This window comes from Alligator mississippiensis, chromosome 5, assembly GCF_030867095.1.
Source record: "Alligator mississippiensis isolate rAllMis1 chromosome 5, rAllMis1, whole genome shotgun sequence".
In the NCBI taxonomy this organism is placed as follows: Eukaryota; Metazoa; Chordata; order Crocodylia; family Alligatoridae; genus Alligator; species Alligator mississippiensis.
The window spans coordinates 179,506,633-179,527,834 of NC_081828.1; the positions used below are offsets into that span (position 1 = coordinate 179,506,633).

A 21,202-nucleotide genomic window follows, 5' to 3' on the forward strand; every position below is an offset into this window, starting at 1 on the left:
GATTATTGTCATTCCATCTCCCAGATAACTTGCTGGGTGCAGGGCTGTGCCTGCCCAGTTCTTATGGTTGGGTAGGGGCAAGGAAGAACATCATCTGCTGTGGCAGAGACTCCTGGAGGGAGGGGGCCATACTGTCTCCCCTCTAAGTTGGCACCCAGGGCTGGTGCCTGGCTCACCACCATCCTAGTTACACTGCTGCAGTACAGTTAAAATATTCCCTTTTGTACAGATACTCTCTGCATTTACTGACAAAGAACTAACTGCCTATGCAAAAGCAGGAGCTGTTGCTGAAGAAGTTCTGGCAGCAATTAGGACTGTGATAGCTTTTGGAGGACAGAAAAAAGAAATTGAGAGGTCAGAGAAATATTTTCCTTCTCAGTTAATTTTAGAATATTTGCTTTATGTGTTTTAAATTTTACTTTTCTTTATTGCTAAACCTAAGTTTAAACAATAGACTGGCAAGTTTGGTTCTACAAGTCATCATTTAATAAACCTAGAGTACCATTGTATCTAGTACATTTGGGGTAGTTAAGTTGACTAATTAGAGTTTTATTCATTCATCAGTTTTATTACATACTGAATAATGATTCTTTATTTTTTCAAATCCTCACAAATAAAGCATGCACATGATCCCTACCCCAAGAGTTTACTGTCTACATTTTAAAAAATAAATAATTAAAAAAAAATCACACAGTAAGAAGATATTAGGCAGAAAAGAAGCATGGGGAAAGGAAAGAAAAGATATTATCAATACGATCATATGCTTATTCAGGACTCTTCTCAATTGTTCCATTAAGTTATACAATAAAATGAGTATTATGGAACAGCATGGCTGCAATGTATTTGATCTTTTATCTACCTATAATAATTACCTAGTATAACCATGAATCCTGACTGGGACTTGCCAGGCTCAAAGTTCAACAACCGCTAGGTCATGCAAAGTAATCACAGCCAAGCCCTGAACTGATGTGCTCCCTTATGCTTCAGCTTTCAGTTCCATCTGAGTCTGGCTGGTACAGGAGCTGCCTTGGGACTGTCTGGTTACATGACTCACCTCAGAACCTTTCTTAGTCTTTTGGTATTTATCACCAGTAACTTATTGAATCCATAGACCCATAAATTTGCAGAGTAAATGGCTTGGGGTGGCCCTGAATGTGATAGAGTGCACACTCAGTCACTCTGAGTCACCCACTTGGAAAATTGGTAGGCCTGGGTAACGTGTGGAGTGCGGAGAGTAGATAGACATGCCTATCTGTCAGAACTGCGTTACAGTGATAGAATGATTGGCCTCTTTAAAAAACAAATTGCAATTTTCCTTCCTTAGTCTGAAGAATGAATGACTCTCAAGAAACCACATGCAGTTTAATGTTGAAAGGAGAGATGAGTAACTCTGAATAAAGCTATAAACTTGCATAGTAGTGAAATATAATTCATGCCCCTTGCCCCTAATATCTCAGTGGGTGCATCTACATGTGCAATTAACATATAGCAATAAACTCTAGTGCAGTTTGCACCAGAGTTTTATTTCTCCTGGGAACAGCATTTACATGTGTGCCTGGCACACTGAACCACAGTGGTGCAGCTTAGGTTGGCAGGGTTCTGGGGGTTCAGCTTGCTAGCCTAGGTCTTCTTTGCCCTGGCTCTACATGCAGTGGCAGGGCTGGCAGGGACAAAAATATGCTACATTGCAGGGCTAGCTGGTAGCCCCCACACTGTAGCACCCTTGTGCCCCAAACAGCCCCAGTCACCATCTACACATGCATTTCAGTGCATGCAACTACTCTGCTTTTGGATAGTACTTGTCCCAGACAGTACTATTCTACAGCAGAATTAATTCATTTACTGTACTGCACCCTAATATTGGCACATGTAGACAGTGACACTTTACTGCAGAGCTAGTAAGTCAGCTCCACAGTAAAGCATGAGTACTGATGACCCTATTTTGTGTGTCAGTTAAATGGGCTGCTTTAGTTTTGCCTACTTTTCATGGACTACCTCCTTCATGAGAAAGTCTACCATTTTAGCTTCTAAATTCCAGTGGGGTGCAACAGTGCAACATGTTTAAGCGAGGTATTGCTTTCTAAAGTAAATATGCATGCCCTTTATGCCCCACCCAGCTGAGCCAAGAAAATACAATTGAACAATTAAACAAAAGTGTAGTGAGAATATTAACAAGTCTGCTCCTGCAAGGGTAGTTTCATAGATATTAGGGCCAGAAGGGACCTCATGAGATAAAGTCCAGCCCTCCTGCCATACTCAGGAAGTCTGCTGGGGTCAAATGATCCCAGCAAGACAGGCATCCAAATATTTTTTGAATGAGTTCAGGGTAGGTGCTTGAATCACCTCTGGGAGAGTCTGTTCCAGACCCTGAACACACAGACAGTAAAGAAGTTTTTCCTCATGTCCAGTCTAAAATTGGCCTTCCAGAAGTTTGTGGCCATTAGACCTTGTTATCCCTTAGGGAGCCCTGGTGAACAACTTCTTTCCCAGATCCTGGTGCACACACCTTATATACTTACAGTAGTTTAGCTTTTATTTCTTTCATCAGTAGTAACTCCGAAGTCTTTTCAACATTGTTTCAAGTCAAAGTTTTTTCAATCAATACCTGATTACTGATTGACAAAAAACATCGTGCACCTGGAAAATTACTGATGTGCAGAACATAAGAAGAAATATAGTATTATGTGTAATGCTTTAAATAAAAAAACCTAACATGCCTTCTTTTCCTGCAGATATCATAAAAATTTAGAAGATGCAAAACGTATTGGAATTAAGAAGTCTATTACAGTCAGCATTTCTATGGGTATCGCTTTTTTACTGATCTATGCATCATATGCATTAGCTTTCTGGTATGGAACCACCTTGATATTATCTGAAGATTATACTATTGGAAACGTTCTAACAGTAGGTGTACTTCAGTAACTGAATCATTTAATTAGAACCACTAAATAACATTTTGGGAACTTGTTTGGGTTTAAATGGAATGAATCAAATGCTACACTGAATTACGCCTCATGGAACCCTGTTCAAGTGAATGGTGTTATGTAGGCTTTATGTTCATATTGAACATGGCTTACTGAATTTCATTTCTCATCCATGCCAAGTACAAGTAGAAATTTTGAAATTATCATTAGGTATGTGTCTTGAGATTGGTAGGAATATAAACATCTTTATACTTGTAAGTCACGAGTTTTGGTACAGTAGAGGTCAATAAAGACCAAAAGTTGTTTTCAATTGATGATAATCAGAGTCAGTGGAATCAGGGACCCATGCTATGATAGGGCTTTTATATCCCTGACCTATACCATGCAACTAGAGTAACGAAAAACAACTTAACACTCCTGTGTGTTATTTATTATAGCTATATATTTGATATTTAAGGCCTATTATTAATGGACGGTATTCTTATCACTAAAATCATAATATTAATTGGCATTTAATTGAGACTTCGTATTGGATTTTAATAGAGGGTATAGTAATCCAGGGAAAGTAAAGCCATCATCTCCCTTCACTGCAAGAATCCATTCTGGAAAGATCACCTTGATGTACAGAAGTACAAGGAAAAAAATCATTCTTCTTTTGAGCAAATGAACAGTGATAATATTAGATGATGAAATACTAAATATTCCAATTCAACCATCCATTAACCAAGTAAAAAAAAATAATTATTTCTTCTCTGTCTCATCAGATTGCAGTTCTGGTGTGAGTAGTTTTCACTCTAACTCAAGGTCTAAATCAGAAAAAACAAATAAATAAATATCAGTCTGGTAGATGCTCTTTTCCTGCTCTCACATACAGGGGGAGGGCAGATGCTGCCAGACTGAGGAGTGGGAATGGGGAAAAAGTTCTCTCTCTGAAGCAAGCATTATTGAACACAGCAATTTGCAAAGCATACAAAAGGGAACTATCAAAAACCATTGCCTAAGCTAAGATACAGCCAGTAAAATACAGCATACACAACCTAGTCTAACTTAAAATGTAAGCCAGAAAGACAAGAATTAGTTTTACTAATCTTGGGGGAAGAGCTTGGTTTCGGTATTCCCAGCTTTTACATGTTCTGCTTTATAATGTAAATGTAGCTCTCTGCATCCTTTGGGAAAGCTGCCTGCAACTTCCTTTAACTACACCTTCAGCATGATGATGATTGTCAGGTCTCTGCCAACATTTCCCACTTCTGAGTCTGGTCCTGCAGGTCTTCCCTCTGGGCTCACAGGTGCAGGGTCTGGATCTGCATACAGGCAACTAGCTTGCCTCTTTCCCCACCCCCCCAACCCTCCCCCCAGATATGCTGTGGAATTAATCCCCTCTCTGCCTGGCTGCAGGCAAGCTGCAGAGACTGCAGCCAAACCCCACAAGGGTTCCAGGGGAGAGAGGGGCAGAGGAATAACAGCAGGGTGCTGCACTTGGGCAGTAGTAACCAGCAGCACACTTATAAGATAGGAAACTCCCTTCTTGAGAGCACGGAGGCAGAAAGGAATCTCAGAGTCATCATTGACTCCAAGATGAACATAGGCCGACAATGCGAAGTCACGGTCAGCAGGGCTAACCGGACCTTATCGTGCATCCACAGGTGCATCTCAAGTAGGTCCAAGGAGGTGATCCTCCCCCTCTACGCAACACTGGTCAGGCCACAGCTGGAGTACTGTGTCCAGTTCTGGGCACCACACTTCAAGAGGGATGTGGACAACATTGAGAGGGTCCAGAGGAGGGCCACCTGCATGATCCGAGGGCAGCAGGGCAGACCCTACAATGAGAGGCTACGGGACCTGAACCTGTTCAGCCTCCACAAGAGAAGGCTGAGGGGGGACCTGGTGACCATCTATAAACTCACTAGGGGGGACGAGAAGGGTTTGGGAGAGACCTTGTTTCCACTAGCGCCCCCCAGGATAACAAGGAATAACGGCCACAAGTTGTTGGACAGTAGGTTTAGATTAGACATCCGTAAGAACTACTTCACAGTTAGGGCGGCTAGGATCTGGAACCAACTTCCAAGGGAAGTGGTACTGGCTCCTACCCTGGGGGTCTTTAAGCAGCTTGATGCCTACCTGGCTGGGGTCATTTGAGCCCAGTTTTCTTCCTGCCCAGGCAGGGGGTCAGACCTGAAGATCTACAAGGTCCCTTCCGACCCTACTTCTATGATTCTATGAAGGAATTAATTCTGTCCCTGCCTGGCTGAAGACAAACCGTGGAGGTGTGAAGGGTTGGCAAACCCCATCTGCAGTCCCCAGAGTTTGCCAGCAAGGGGGAGTTGGGGGGCAAGGAAGGGACAGAGGGAGTAATTTGCTTCAGGGGCCATGGCAGGCCAGCATTTGGCTACACCCTGCTCCGGCTAGACAGCAAAGGAGAGCGGCCAGCCCAGCTCACTGGAGCAGAGAGCAGAGCTCCACCCAGCCCAGAGAGTATCCTGGGGGACCCCTTAACTTAAACCAGCAAGGGGTCTGGGACAGACACTGCATAAACCAGTTTGAGCCAAATCAGTTAAGTCTGATACTATGTTCTACCAGGTTTTATCTTAAACCGGTTTTGGCCATTTTCAAACTGGTTTATGCACACTGAAGCTAGGGATGGACATTCAAAAAGCCTGAGCCTGAATTGATTCAATCTTTGCTGGTTAGTCTAACCTGCAAAGCTTGAACCAATTTGGAGGTGGATACACATTCCCTTTCCATTCCAGAAATGCAGGCTCAGACTAGAAGCTGGTGGTGGGAAGGGGGGTGCTAGAGCAGCCCTCCCTTCCAGAGTACTGAGCTGAGGGAAGGCATGGCCAAGCCCCACCAGGATACTGTGATTAGCCCAGCAGGGAATTGATAACAGTGTTTATCACCCCAGAAGATAACAGAGGGACATACCTGTTGATTCTGCCCACCACAGCACAGACCATACCTAGCATATGGTCTGCTAGTCAATACACAGATACCTCTCAGCAAGGCAGGGTCAGGGGGAAGCAATCAGAGCTGCAAGTCTCTGCTAGAGCTGCAGCCAGGGAGCAGAGGGGAGGGGCCAGCCTTGCTGTGGAGCACAGAACCCCACCCAGCCCAGAGACCATGCTGGGGGACTCTGATTCAACTTAAGCCAGCAAGGGGTCTGGGACAGACACTGCATAAAACTGGTTTGAGCCAAATCAGTTAAGTCTGATACTACATTCAACCAGATTCATCTCAAACCAGTTTTAGCCACCTTCAAACTGGTTTGTGTGTACTGAACATGTGTTCTGTTACAGGTTTAAACCAGTTTCTGATCACTTAAACCAGTTTGTGTGTAATGTCTGTCCCTAGCTGTTATGGGTGTTTTGGAGTACTATTCAATATCAGTACTGTTAGGTGTGGGAACATGTACACATGATTCACAAGATAAACCTCAGGGATTTCAAATAGGAATCCATTCTGTCAAAAAATATTAAAACTTGCTGTCACTCTAGGTTCTTTGTACAGGAAGAATTTCTCTATTATTTTTAATAGTCAAGAAATGAGTGAAAGCTAAGACTGAAAGCTGGCATTTTCTGAAGAGTACCTTGAGTCTACTGAGTGGTGTCTTGAGTCTAAAAAGTTGGAGAACCACTGATTTAAAACGTAGTTGTCAAGTCAAAAGCAGAACAGTATCTTTCATCAGCATTTAGATTCTGTTCCTAGGTTTACAAAGATGTGGTATTTTAATACATAAAGTAAACCTGGTTTCATAGATTTCATAGACATTAGGGCTGGAAGGGACCTCGGAAGATCATCGAGTCCAGCCCCCTGCCCCAAGGGCAGGAAGTCAGCTGGGGTCATAGGATCCCAGCAAGATGAGCATCCAGTTTCATCTTGAAGGTGTTCAATGAAGGCGCTTGAACCACCTCCGGTGGCAGGCTGTTCCAGACCTTGGGGGCTCGGACAGTAAAGAAATTCTTCCTTATGTCCAGCCTGAAACGATCTTGTAGTAGTTTGTGACCATTCAACCTTGTCATCCCTTGGGGCGCTCTGGTGAACAAACGTTCCCCCAGATACTGGTGGTCACCCCTGATAAACTTGTAGGTGGCCATCAGATCACCCCTGAGCCTGCGCTTTTCCAGGCTATAGAGCCCCAGGGCTATCAGCCTGTCATCGTAGGGTCTGCTTCCCTGACCTCTGATCATGCGCGTGGCTCTTCTCTGGATTCTCTCAAGCTTCTCCACATCCTTTTTGAATTGTGGAGCCCAAAACTGGACGCAGTACTCCAGCTGTGGCCTCACTAAGGCCGAGTACAGGGGGAGAATGACGTCCCGGGATTTGCTTGAGAAGCATCTATGGATGCAAGCCAGCGTTTTGGTCGCTTTACTAGCCGCAGCATCGCATTGCAGGCTCATGTTCATCTTGTGGTCAATGATGACCCCCAAGTCTCTTTCTTCCATAGTGCTAGCCAACATAGCACTGCCGAGCCTATAAGGATGCTGCGGGTTTTTTTTCCCAAGGTGGAGAACCTTGCATTTATCGGCGTTGAACAGCATCAGATTCTCGTCCGCCCACTTGCTGAGCCTGTCCAAGTCAGCCTGGATCACCCGCCTGTCTTCTGGTGTGGATGCTTTGCCCCAAAGTTTGGTGTCATCTGCGAACTTGGCCAGTCCGCTTCTGACTCCAATGTCCACATCATTAATGAGGATGTTGAACAGTATGGGTCCAAGGACAGAGCCTTGGGGGACTCCACTGGTCACAGGACACCACGATGAGTGACTTCCATCAATTACTACCCTCTGGGTCCGACCCTGCAGCCAATTTTCCAGCCAGTGGATCGTGGAGGACCCAAGGCGACAATTGGCCAGTTTCTCCAAGAGGCGATCATGGGACACCAGATAGAAGGCTTTTTTGAAGTCAAGATATATGACATTAATCTCTTCTCCCTTGTCCAGGTGATAGGTCACCTGGTCGTAGAAGGATATGGGATTGGTCAAGCAAGACCTACCCGCAACAAACCCGTGCTGGCTATCCCTTAAGATGTTGACGTCGGCCAGTCCATTAAGGATGGCCTCTTTAATAAACTTTTCTAAGATCTTCCCCAGGATAGAAATCAGGCTGATGGGCCTATAGTTAGGCTCTGTGCTTGCCAGAGTTAGGACAAGCTTGTCTTTAACTCTTCTGAAACCCAGCTGCCAGTGACTGGACAAAATATTCTTTTTTAAAAACAATGACTACATTTTGTATTCATTCTGTGTCAGAAAAGGATACAAAACTAACCCTAGTGAGCAATAGAAATTTTTACTGACCTTTGTGGTCCTAATACATCCCCCTCCTACCTCAGAAAGAGAAACTAGAACTTAGGAGATCTTAAAGGAGGGAGGGAATGCTGTCAATTTCCATTGCAACTTTTCTGTCTCCTAATGTTGTCTTGCCTTTTCTTTATGATGTAACTGATACAAGTACTTTCCCCTGTCCTCAAAGCATTTTGGGCTGATGAGTGAACTGTTACAGTAGATTTGAAGGCATTCAGTACAATCATAGTTTTTGACAGAGTCTTGGTCTGCATTTTCAATGCAACTTGTCTTTGCAATCTTTAGAATACCCTAATTCTTCTTAAGAGTCTCCTGTGAAGGATTCACATTAGTCGTAAGTCTTTGAGAAGAGTTTGCCATCTCAGACCTGCAAGCTGTCCCAGCTATCAGCATCATCTTTACAGTACCCTCTTTGCAGTCAATGTGAAGAAGCATGGTTTGCAACAGATATTTACTGAGTCCCTTTTCTCCCTCTTTACCGTTAGCTTAAGTAACTGCTCTTAAATTCATTGATGCTCTGCATCTAGACTCCTTGGACTTGCATAACAAATATGAAGCCTTTTGAGCTAATATTAATTCATATTCATATAAATAACTGTTGACATCTAGCTAAGGTATGGATCAACATACATTTTGACTGCTTTAAGAGGAGAGGGGAAGCTGCAGTTCAGGAGAGTACAGTAGCTGTTATGCTGCAACTGTTAGGCAGAAGATAGGGTAGAGTGGAACATGGGAGACCAGCTGGATCAAAGAGATACAGGTTTCCTTCACCAACCACAATTTTGAGCATCCACACAATATTCTATGTACCATTTTGGCTACTGAAGTATACAGTTGAGTAACCACGGTTTTCTGTGGCCATGCATCAGCCCACCACCTGCCATTTTTCCCATAAGCCTTTTGGTCTTGCTAACCATGGGAACTTTCAGGAACCTAACCCTAGCAGCTGGCAAGGGAAACCTGTATGAACTTTCATCAACCTACTTTGTAAGATGCTTCTGCCAATATGGATTGCTGCCTATGGAAGCTCATGCTTCTCTGAACTGTTTAGTTTCTGAGATGCCACCTTGCATCTCACTTGACTAAAATGAGTAACCCTATGTCTGAATGATCTTGTTGCAATAAAATGAGCTAAATCATCCTTGTTAAAATGGACCTTAAATAGAGCTACAGAATGAGGCAGACAAAACTGCATAACAGCAGCTTCTCCTTTGACACTGCTGCAGTTGTTGCATCTGTCTTTACCCTTAGAGTTATGACTAGGTGATCTGATAGTTTTTTTGTTTTATTTTTTCCTTCAGGTCTTTTTTGCAATACTAATCGGAGCTTTTAGTGTTGGACAAACTGCACCAAGCATTGAGGCATTTGCTAATGCTAGAGGAGCTGCCTATGCAATCTTTAATATCATAGACAATGTAAGTATCTTTGATGTGGGTAGCATTTGAAAACATAAGCACCTTGATTTCCAATATCTGTCACCCCCCCCCAAAAAAGAAATAAATGAAAATATTTCTCTTACTAGTGCTTTTACAGATAAGGAACAAGACAATGACAAGGCACAACAGCTAATACTAGTGACATGGATTAAAAACTTCACTCACCTATGAAATTGTTTTCATCTAAATCAATTTTAAAAGGTTATGTAATACCTCTAAATAATTATGTTGCACATAACATAATAGAATGTCAACTTATTTTTTCTTGGTTATTTTCTGTATAGGAACCACAGATCAACGTTTTTTCAGAAGCAGGCTACAGACCAGACAACATTAAAGGGAATCTGGAATTCCACAATGTTTATTTCAATTATCCATCTAGACCAGATGTTAAGGTACTAGGAGTGAAGTCCATATGAGTTTCTGTTAAAGATAACTTCATTATTTTACTGAGATAGAAGTCAGTGTAAATGAACTTTTGTTTTTACAAGCATCTGTATTTAGTTCTAGCAGTCAACTCAATATGAAAGTTACAAATTGCCTTACATTCAGTAGCATTTTATCATGAGTTAACTGAAATTAGCTAACTTGAGTTAACACACCTTTTTTTTCCCTAGTGAACTCAGTCAAGAGTAGCTTTGTAGCAAAAGCTAAAGGACCACTTGCCCTTGCAAGACCTAAATACTCTGAAATGTTTGCAGTTATATAAGAAAAAGCAACTTGGTATGAATAGTAATACAGTAAGTTTAAAGTGCCCATAGTATAAATCCGTTAATAATGCAATAGAAAATATCTTCAGTTGTGAAAGACATGGAACTTCCCAAAACAAAGACATTAGATCTAGTTTATCATACATTGAATACATAAAGCTAAAAATACCTTCTATTACTATTTAATTTTATTTAACGCATGGTATTGTAAGAGATCCTGAACTAAACTATCCTTAAATTATTTTTGAGAATCCATTTATTAAGAACGTCATAATGTCAAAGTCTTGTCATATGTAATTGTTTGTTCTGTACTTTGAAAGAAGATCACTAAGCTATAATGTGAGAACAATTCCCCTTTGATTTAGGTTCTTAGAGAAGGCAAAGGGAGAAAAGTTTCATTTTTAGCCAATTTAATATAAAAACAGGGTGAAAAAAGGGCTGTCAGTTTCTCAAGGGATTGAATTAAATTATCCAATTCCCACTGGGTGCATCTACACATGCCACTAAAGTGACATAATAAACTCTGGTGCAGTTTGCACTGGAGTCAGCTGCTCCCCGCAGTGTCTACACATGTGCATGGGACCGTAGCAGTTGGAGCCAGGGCAGAGCAGCTCCACGCTGGCAGGTAGCAGAGAGGATGGCTGGGCCATGAAGATGCTAAAAAGTGCGGGGCTAGGCTGCAGGTAGTCCCCACACTTTAGCGTCCTCATGCCCCAGCCAGCCCGTCAACATTTACATGTACATTTCTGCAGATTTAAGTACTCTGCCGTATGATAGTATGATCCCCAACAGTACTCTTTTACAGCAGAGCTGGTTAATTTGCACCTTAATACTAGCGCACATGTAGATAGAGATACTTTACTGCAGAGATAATTAGCCAGCCACTCAGTAAAGTGCCTGTGTAGATGCACCCTCTGATATGCGACTTCAGTTGGCCTCAATGAAAATTGGATAAAATGCTGGTGTTTAAGATTTACATCAATGCATATATACATGGATTTAGGTTTCCCACTTCTATTCCAGAGATAATCATTTTAGGACTATGAAATAGTTTGTTTGTTTCTGTTATTTCATCTAAGTAGGAATGATGAACAGCACTGATTTCTGTGCAGGTCTAATGCTTTGAGAGCACTGTTAAATGACTTACAAGTAATCCCTGCCTAGCAAAAGTAGTAAAGCTAAAGAGTAGAGTATAATCAATAACCTTCATAACATAATAAAAATTGGACCTAACCTTTTATCTACTCAAATAAAACTATTCTGTGCCTTGTACACTTCTTGAGTAGGAAAGCAGTATGCTTCAGCTTTACTTCTGTGCAGGACAAAGGGTCAGATCCAATGTCGACTGAGGTCAGTAGGGACCTTTAATGTTCACTTAAATTTCCTTAGGTTTTAAATTAAACTATTTGTTAATTTGACTTGTACCAATGGGAAGCCTCTATTCAGTTGTCTTTCAAGTGTAAAGAATTTCCATAAAAATATCTGCAGAATAAAAGACCTTTAACAGCATTGTGAGATAGATCATGGATTTAGGGTAGATTATTTCCTTAATTTTCAGATGTTACAGAATCACAGAAAAGTAGGGCTGGTAACCTCATGAGGTCATCTAGTCCAACCCCTGCTGAAGGCAGGGTCACTCCTGTCTAAATCATTCTAGTCAAGTGTCTGTCGAACCATTCACTTGACCTAAGCCTTTATCTCAAAAAATGTATTAAGCTGCTAGAGTTTTTAACTTGGGGTCTATGTACACAATAGCATTCAGAAATGTCAGGGCAAGTCGAACAAAGGAAAGACAATAATATGCATAAATTAAAGTTAAAATCCCATGTAGATGTTCTCATTCAAGAGTTAAATGGCGTTATTCAGGGTGCCCTGATCTGGCCCCAGTGCCATGCCATTCAGCCCACAGGGTGGCTCACAGGTTTGAAGATTTGCTGCCTGGTGCCAGAGGGCCAACCAAGGCTGTGCTGGGCATAATCTTGGTGCTCAGACTCAATCTGGCCCACAGACTGGTCCTGCACCATTCATCTAGTTCACTAAGGGCCACTGCTTTAGTCTGTAACAGCTTAACTCCTAGGGCATCTAATACATGCTGGGGGGTGGGATTTAAAAATCAGAGCAACTCCAAACAACTACTCTAATTAAAAGCACCCACAGTGTCTCATGTATTCAGCATCCTGCACTTCAAAATGGCAGTGGGAGCACTTTAACTAAAGCTCATTCAACAAGCTTTAACTAAAGTGCCCCCACCACCATTTTGAAGCACAGAGATGCTGAATACATAAGATGTGGGGGCTGCTGCAGTGCACTAATTTGCATGCTCCAGAAGAGTCGATTAATTGAGTCTGCTCCAACATGCTATAATTACAGAGCATCAGAGCAGCATCCCCACATGTCTATGGGCACCCTTAGAGATCTAACTGGCAAAAGATTTCTCTCTCCCTTCCAGCATAGGTTTTAAGAGCTCTTGTTAATCCCTATAGTTGTAAGGTATACTGAGAGCTAAGAGGGTCTTAGATTCATAGATTCATAGATGTTAGGGTCGGAAGGGACCTCAATAGATCATCAAGTCCGACCCCCTGCATAAGCAGGAAAGAGTGCTGGGTCTAAATGACCCCAGCTAGATACTCGTCTAACCTCCTCTTGAAGACCCCCAGGGTAGGGGAGAGCACCACCTCCCTTGGGAGCCCATTCCAGACCTTGGCCACTCGAACTGTGAAGAAGTTCTTCCTAATGTCCAGTCTAAATCTGCTCTCTGCCAGCTTGTGGCCATTGTTTCTTGTAACCCCCGGGGGCGCCTTGGTGAATAAATCCTCACCAATTCCCTTCTGTGCCCCCGTGATGAACTTATAGGCAGCCACAAGGTCGCCCCTCAACCTTCTCTTGCGGAGGCTGAAAAGGTCCAGTTTCTCTAGTCTCTCCTCATAGGGCTTGGTCTGCAGGCCCTTGACCATACGAGTTGCCCTTCTCTGGACCCTCTCCAGGTTATCCTCATCCTTCTTGAAGTGTGGCGCCCAGAATTGCACGCAGTACTCCAACTGCGGTCTGACCAACGCCCTATAGAGGGGAAGTATCACCTCCCTGGACCTATTTGTCATGCATCTGCTGATGCATGATAAAGTGCCATTAGCTTTTCTGATGGCTTCGTCACACTGCCGGCTCATGTTCAACTTGGAGTCCACTAGGACTCCAAGATCCCTTTCCACCTCTGTGCCACCCAGCAGGTCATTCCCCAGGCTGTAGGTGTGCTGGACATTTTTCCTCCCTAGGTGCAGCACTTTGCATTTCTCCTTGTTGAACTGCATCCTGTTGTTTTCTGCCCACTTGTCCAGCCTATCCAGGTCTGCCTGCAGCTGTTCCCTGCCCTCCGGCGTGTCCACTTCTCCCCATAGCTTTGTGTCATCTGCAAACTTGGACAGAGTACATTTCACTCCCACGTCCAAGTCGCTGATGAAGACATTAAAGAGTATCGGTCCAAGGACCGAACCCTGCGGGACCCCACTGCCCACACCCTTCCAGGTCGAGACCGACCCATCTACCACGACTCTTTGGGTGCGACCCTCTAGCCAATTCGCCACCCACCGGACTGTGCAGTCATCCACATCACAGCCTCTTAATTTGTTCACCAGTATGGGGTGGGATACCGTATCGAAGGCCTTCCTGAAGTCCAGGTATACAACATCCACCCCTCCTCCTGTGTCCAGGCGTTTCGTAACCTGGTCATAGAAAGAGACTAGGTTGGTCAGGCACGATCTGCCCGCCACAAACCCATGCTGGTTTCCCCTCAGCATAATTTGTCCTGCCGGGCTCTCACAAATGTGAGCCTTGATAATTTTTTCAAATACTTTACCAAGGATGGAGGTGAGACTGACCGGCCTATAGTTGCCCGGGTCCTCCTTCCTCCCCTTTTTGAAAATGGGGACCACGTTAGCCCTTTTCCAGTCCTCTGGGACTTGGCCTGTGCGCCACGAGCATTCAAATATTCCCGCCAGTGGCTCTGCAATGACGTCGGCCAGTGCCTTCAGCACCCTGGGATGGAGCCCATCCGGGCCTGCCGACTTAAAGGCATCCAGTTCTTCCAAGTGACTCTGCACCACCTCAGGATCTACGCATGGAAGTCTGGCGCCTTGCTGCTGCCTCTCTACAACCCCAGTGAGAGACTTGTCGTGCCCCTCGCTTAGGAACACTGAGGCAAAGAACTCGTTGAGGAGTTCAGCCTTGTCCCCTCTATCTGTCACCAATTGCTTCTGCCCATTTAGCAGGGGTCCTATTCCTCCCTGGGCCTTCCTTTTACTCCCTATGTATCTAAAAAACAATTTCTTGTTGTCCTTTACTTGGGTTGCCATCCTCAGCTCCATGGTAGCTTTGGCCCGCCTAACTGCCTCCCTACAAGCACGAGCAGAGGAGGTATATTCATCTTTAGTGATCTCACCCTGTTTCCACTTTTTATGTGCTCCCCTTTTGGCCCTTAGGCTGCCCTGGATTTCTCTGGTCAGCCATGGAAGCCTCCTGGCCCCTTTCCCTCTTTTGCCTCGCTCGGGGATCGTCTTGCTTTGTGCCCAAAGGATCGTTTCCTTTAGGCACAGCCACCCTTCTTGGGCACCCATCCCATCAAAACTCCTACTCTGCAGTGCTTCCTTGACTAATCGCCTGAGTGCAGTGAGATCAGCTTTCCTAAAGTCTAGCACTTTCACCCTACTAGTTACCTTACCCACTCGCCGTCTTACGTTGAATTCTATCATAAGGTGATCACTGTCTCCCAGATAGCTACCGATTTGGAGGTCCCCTATCATGTCATCTCCCGTTGCCAATACCAGATCCAGTATGGCATTCCCCCTAGTGGGACCATACACCTCCTGTGTCAGGTGGAGGTCCTGTACACAAGTTAGAAACCTGCGTGAGCGATGGGACCTTGCTGTCTGCGTCTCCCAGCAGATGTCCGGGTAGTTTAGGTCCCCCATGACTACCGCCTCTTTAGCTTTTATGGTCTCCGAGAGTTGCCTCAGGAGCCCCGCATCTATTTCTTCCCCTTGGTGTGGGGGTCTGTAACAGACCCCTACCACCAAATCCCTTTCTCCTTGCCCCCCATGTAGCCTAACCCACAATCCTTCTACTTCCTCAGCCTCGGATTCTGTCTTGATGAGGGTTGATGTATATTGCTCACTGACATAAAGTGCAACCCCCCCCCCCCTTTCTTCCCCGACCTGTCCTTTCTGTACAATCTATAGCCCTCAATATGTACCGCCCAGTCATGGGATGAATCCCACCAGGTCTCTGTTAGCCCCACTAAGTCATAGGTGTTTAGTGCAAGCAGGAGCACTAGTTCATCCTGCTTGTTCCCCATGCTCCTAGCATTAGTATATAGGCACTTGAGCCCTGCGACTGGCGCCTTTGCTGCCCCCCTGCTCCCAGTCCCATGGGGCCCATTGTTTCTTACCTTCTTGTTCCTTACCTGTTCTGTTGTGCTGGTCTCCCCATGGCTTTCAGGTTCCCAATGTTCTCCTTCTTCAGGCTGGGCTGTCCTTGTGGGTGCCACATGGTTTGGTGGTCCACAGCTTCCCCTGCCCTCATACTCCCCTCCCCCCGACGAGCCTAGTTTAAAGCCCGCCGGAGGAGATCCGCCAACCTAGAAGAAAACACACGCTTACCTTTGGGGGACAGGTGAAGCCCATCCCAGCTGAGCATGTCCCTCGTCGTGATGTGCGGGTCATGGTCCAGGAAGCCGAAGCCTGCCTCGAGACACCACTGCTGAAGCCGCCAGTTGGTCTCTCTGATGCAGTTCTCCTGCCGTCTTCCTCGTCCCGTCACTGGTAGGATGGAAGAGAAAACCACCTGGGTCTTCTTTTAGGCTGTTTTTCTTTTTTCACTACACAGAACCAGCAATGCTGGGAGCCTATGATTCTTTACCTTTGCTACATCAGTAGTTAAAAGAACCTTATTTTCTCCACTAGGAGGCAGAAGAGATTACATCAGCATGAAATGCAAAGCTCTACACCTATTGTGGGACAAAATGTTCCATTCCAAAGGAATTAACATAGAAGACCTGTTTATAGTGCAGTCAAATTCAAAAGTTCTAATTTGCATAAGAAAAATTAAAAGGACTTCAAAGGAAGAAGAGAAATTTTCCCTCCAGGGTTATATAAACAATACTGTATTACATCCAAATACAACATAAGTAGGTTCCACTGTAATTAATGTTCCCTATGACTTGCATGGTGAACGTTCATAAAAAGGGTGACCTTAACAAATGAGGATGCTCTATATACAGCATAACATCTAATACAGTATCTATATTATACATATTTTTGTATAATATTTGCAAGCATCTTAGTAGAATGTAAATTGATCCATGATGTAAACAGACTAAATTGTGAAATACACTGATTGGACAAAACTCTGCAGTAGACTTGAAAAATCCCACTGAAATTACTAAAGTTTCTTAAGATTTACACAAACCTAAATGAAACCAGGTCTATTATGTTTCTTTTGATTGGTTAAATTTTCTTAATGTAGGTATTGAAAGGCTTGAATCTGAAGGTTAATTCTGGCCAAACAGTAGCCCTAGTTGGCAGCAGTGGCTGTGGGAAAAGTACAACAGTTCAACTGATACAAAGATTTTATGACCCTGAAGAGGGCAAGGTAAGACACCAGACCTGGGTGATTTATACATGTTTCCTTAATTAATGGGAGCATCGTAATTGACACCTGGCAAATATAAAGGTCTTCCTAAACATTGTAGACGTTAACCTTGCCGGAAGGCGATAACTTTGATTGGGACACTTACAGACATGTTTTTATTTAGATTATTCTTGATGGGCAGGATATTAAGACTCTAAATACAAGATATCTGAGAGAGATCATTGGCGTGGTGAATCAGGAGCCTGCCCTATTTGCTACAACGATTGCAGAAAATATCTGTTATGGCCGCGAAAATGTTACCATGGAAGATATTAAAAAAGCTGTCAAGGAAGCCAATGCTTATGACTTTATCATGAAGCTACCTGATGTAAGTAAATCAGCATTTGAGAGCATCTGGCTTTGTTTCTTTCAATAAAAAGAAAGTGCTTTATCCCATAAGTCATTCTCATAAGGAAATTAAAAAAGGTGGTCTTCAATCATAGCTGGTTGAAAAAGGATACCAAGAGTCATTTGTAATGGTTCACTGACAAACTGGAAGGTCATTTCAAGCAAGGTTCAGAAAAGACCTGTTCTGGGCCTCGTTCTAACAAATATTTTTTATTTACAATTTGGTTGATAGGATAAGCAGTAGACGTTTAAAGTTTGAACATTAGAGCAAGCTGGGAGAGGTTGCCATCAATTTAGATAACAGGATCAGTGCTCTAAGTTACCTAGACAAATTGGACAGATGCTCTGAAAATCAACAAGATTAAATTAATAAAAGAACGAAGTGCTTTATTTAAGGAGGAAAGATCAAACGCACCAACCAAAATGGGGAATAACTTGCTAGACAGCAGCGTAGTGGAAAATTAGCTGTGTACTGAAACTCAGTAAATGAGTCAGCAATGTGCTACTGTTGCAAAAAACCACAAAATTTCATTCTGGGACATAGCAGTATGAATGTTGCTTATTAGACACAAGTAGTAAGTATTGTGTTATATGAATGTGGATTCAGCTGAAGCATCATGTCCAGTTTAGGGGTGGGGAAATCGCATTTATTTATTCAATTTATATCCCCCGCTTCCCAACAAAGGCTCAGGGTAGCTTACAATGAGAACAGAATACAAAAGAAAAATGACAAGAGAAAACAACTTTAAAGGGAACTAGAACATCAATCTAAAACAGAGACCCCCTAAATAATATGCAGACACACTAGAGAGATCCCAAAGGAGGACAGGAAGAATGCTAAGTTTACATAAAAGCAGGACCTTTGAAGGAAGAGTACAGGGATTGGGTTTGTTCAAGAGAAGCTAGAGGTGGGTGAGAAGGCTGATAAATTCTCCATATCCATTTGGAGGCTTCAAGAAGAAATTGGCTTAATATGCAGCCAAGAATTAGGCTGGGTGTTAAGAAAAAATATTTAACTAGTTAAGGTGATGGAGCACTGAAACAGGCCATGAAGGGACATGTAATAAAGTCCTATATTTGAGGTTTCCAACGAAACATCAGTTAGACCTTGTTTAGTGACATTTTGTCCTGCCTCACTGCAGGCAGTTAAACTAGATGATTTCTAGGGGCCGCCTTCTTACACTTCTGAGATTCTTTGACTGCAGACACTCAGATGAAGATATGCTCTGACTTTACAGTTTATCATTGACAGTTCTGGAAACATTTTATTGTCTTGCAGAAATTTGAAACTGTGGTTGGCGAAAGAGGGGCACAATTAAGCGGTGGTCAGAAACAGAGAATAGCAATCGCACGAGCTCTGGTTCGCAATCCCAAGATTCTTCTCCTTGATGAAGCAACATCAGCATTGGATACTGAAAGTGAATCAGTTGTGCAAGCAGCTCTAGATACGGTCTGTATAGCTTTAAAACAGACAGCAGGAAAGGTCTGGGGCTGCACTACCACAACAAGGTCAAGCCCCTTGCAGTTACTGCACTGTCTGCCCCTGTAATGCCAACATTTTACAAGCTGAGGCTGCCAGTGTTTTTGGCACTCTGTGCAAATATATTGCCAACCTCTGCTATAGACTAATTGGTTCAGGAAGGTATCAGCTTTCATAGGCAATAGCTGTGCTACTTCATAGCATCTGACTAAAAGTAAGCTGTCATGTACAAAAGCCTATGACACTCTGAACCAGTTGCTGCCTAAGGTACTCCCCAAGCCCTACCTTCTGCCTGACCTTAAACAAGCAGAGACAAGTATTTCTCTCTCAACCGAACCTGGAAAAGTATTGCATTAAGTAAATATTTTAAAATTGAATTATCTGCTATTATTTGGATATTATTTAGATTACTTAGCCAGGCTATGAAAAGCTTAAATCATTGTATCCCAAAGTTTATTGCTAAGGAATTTGCCATGTTATTCATAAGAATATTAATAATACAAAATCAGATGCAAAATAACTGAAGTACATTCTGAGAGAAAATAGAAATCATAGAAATAGAAATTAAAGAGCTGGAAGGAACCTTGTAAGATAGAGTCCAACCCCCCTGCTCTGGGCAGGAAAACTGCTGAGATCATATGATTCCACCAAGGTGTCTGTCCAGTCTCCTCTAGAAGACTTTCAAGATTGGGGACTGCACCATCTACTTGGGAGGTCTCTTCCAGATTCTGGTCACCTTTACCATAAAGAAGTTCTTCCTCACATCTAAGCTGAAGCCATCCTCTAACCATTTATGGCCATTTCTCTTTGTCCTACCCAGGGGTGCCCAAGTGAGCAGTTTCTCTCCTGATATTCATCCCTTACATACTTATAGATGGCCACCAAGTCCGTCCCCCCCCCCCCCCAGTCTTGTCTTCCCCAGGCTGAACAGTCCCAGATCCCTTAGTCTTTCCTCATGAGGTTTGTCCTCCAAGCCCTTAACCCTTCTTGTAGCCCTTCTCTGGACCCTTTCAAGGTTCTCATCTTTTCTGAAGTGCATCGCCCAGGACTGGACATAGTACACCAGCTGTGGGTCTCACAAGCACCAAGTAGAGAGGAAGCATCACTTCCTTAGCCCTCCTGGTGATTCATCAGCTAATGCATCCCAGTATGCTATAAACTGTTGACTACAGCATCACACTGGCAGCTCATTTTCATCCTGTGCAAATAAAATTGATACTTATTTTCAAAATTGGAAAAAAATAGAAATATTCTGTTGAAGTTCAGATTTTATGGAAAATGTTGATCTTTGACAAAGTTTAAAATTTCTAATAAGAATATTTTCAGTCATACAATATTAACCAGCTGTACTTGAAAGGTCAAATGTAGTATAGGTATTTCTATAATACATTAGTCTTTATTAAATATTTTTTGTGCATTTTCTAGGCACGAAAAGGACGCACCACTATTATAGTAGCTCATCGTTTGTCTACAGTTCGTAATGCAGACGTTATAGCTGCATTTGAGGATGGAATCATCACAGAACAAGGAACCCATAATGAACTGATGAAAAGGAATGGAGTTTATTACAAGCTTCTCAATATGCAGGTATTTTTCCCCCTAAATCTACATTTCATCAGGTTCTATTTTGCTGATTCTATTATACTTGATTCAGTCCATTAGAGACCCAAACCAGCATATCATCAACAGAAAAAAAATATACCAGTCAGATAAGTTATCCCCAGGCTGGAGACACCTCCAACCCCCAGACAAAGCCTTCTTTGGAGCAGCCCAAAACCATCCACGCTATTCTAGTCATAGGAAGCCAAAACCCAGGCTTCCAGAAACAACCTCTTGTAGAGGTGTAGGTACACAGCATCAGCCTGGCCTCTGAAACAGCTAGGTCACCTAGCCATGGTACATGGCAAAGAGGCCTGGCCTCCCCCAATGAAAGTCACATACAGTGCATCTTCTGCACACAAGCCACTGCATGACAAGCCCCAACCCAGGCCCAGACAGGAAACACCTCCAACCCACACCCTTCTTCAAAACACCTCAAAACGATCAGCACACATACATCCCATTGCAGGAAGATTAACCAGGTGCCCCCAAAGCCTTCTAGAGGTCAAGGCACATAATCTTCTAACTGGCTTCAGAGGAAGCAAAGCCCCATACATGGTAGAGGCCAGGCCTCCCCCAAAAAACAAAGTTCCACACAGTCCATTTTCTACATATTGAAGCCTGCCCATGATACACAAACCCCAACCCAGCCAGAAGCAGGAGACACCTTCAAGCACTCAGCCAGACCCTTCTTTATAATTAGACTCATCATACAAAGAGTAATTACAGC

General features: G+C 43.4%; 1 protein-coding gene across 1 annotated transcript in view; it reads left to right on the forward strand.

Moving 5' to 3' along the window:
- The window catches only part of LOC106737547 (phosphatidylcholine translocator ABCB4), an 83,486-nt gene that overhangs the window by 24,120 nt on the left and 38,164 nt on the right, over positions 1-21,202 (forward strand). Inside the window, exons 8-15 of the mRNA XM_019497756.2 lie at positions 230-354; positions 2,733-2,904; positions 9,523-9,636; positions 9,942-10,052; positions 16,881-17,006; positions 17,170-17,373; positions 18,673-18,843; positions 20,299-20,460. Coding sequence (XP_019353301.2) covers positions 230-354; positions 2,733-2,904; positions 9,523-9,636; positions 9,942-10,052; positions 16,881-17,006; positions 17,170-17,373; positions 18,673-18,843; positions 20,299-20,460 — 1,185 coding nt within the window. The remainder of the gene's footprint in view (positions 1-229; positions 355-2,732; positions 2,905-9,522; positions 9,637-9,941; positions 10,053-16,880; positions 17,007-17,169; positions 17,374-18,672; positions 18,844-20,298; positions 20,461-21,202) is intronic.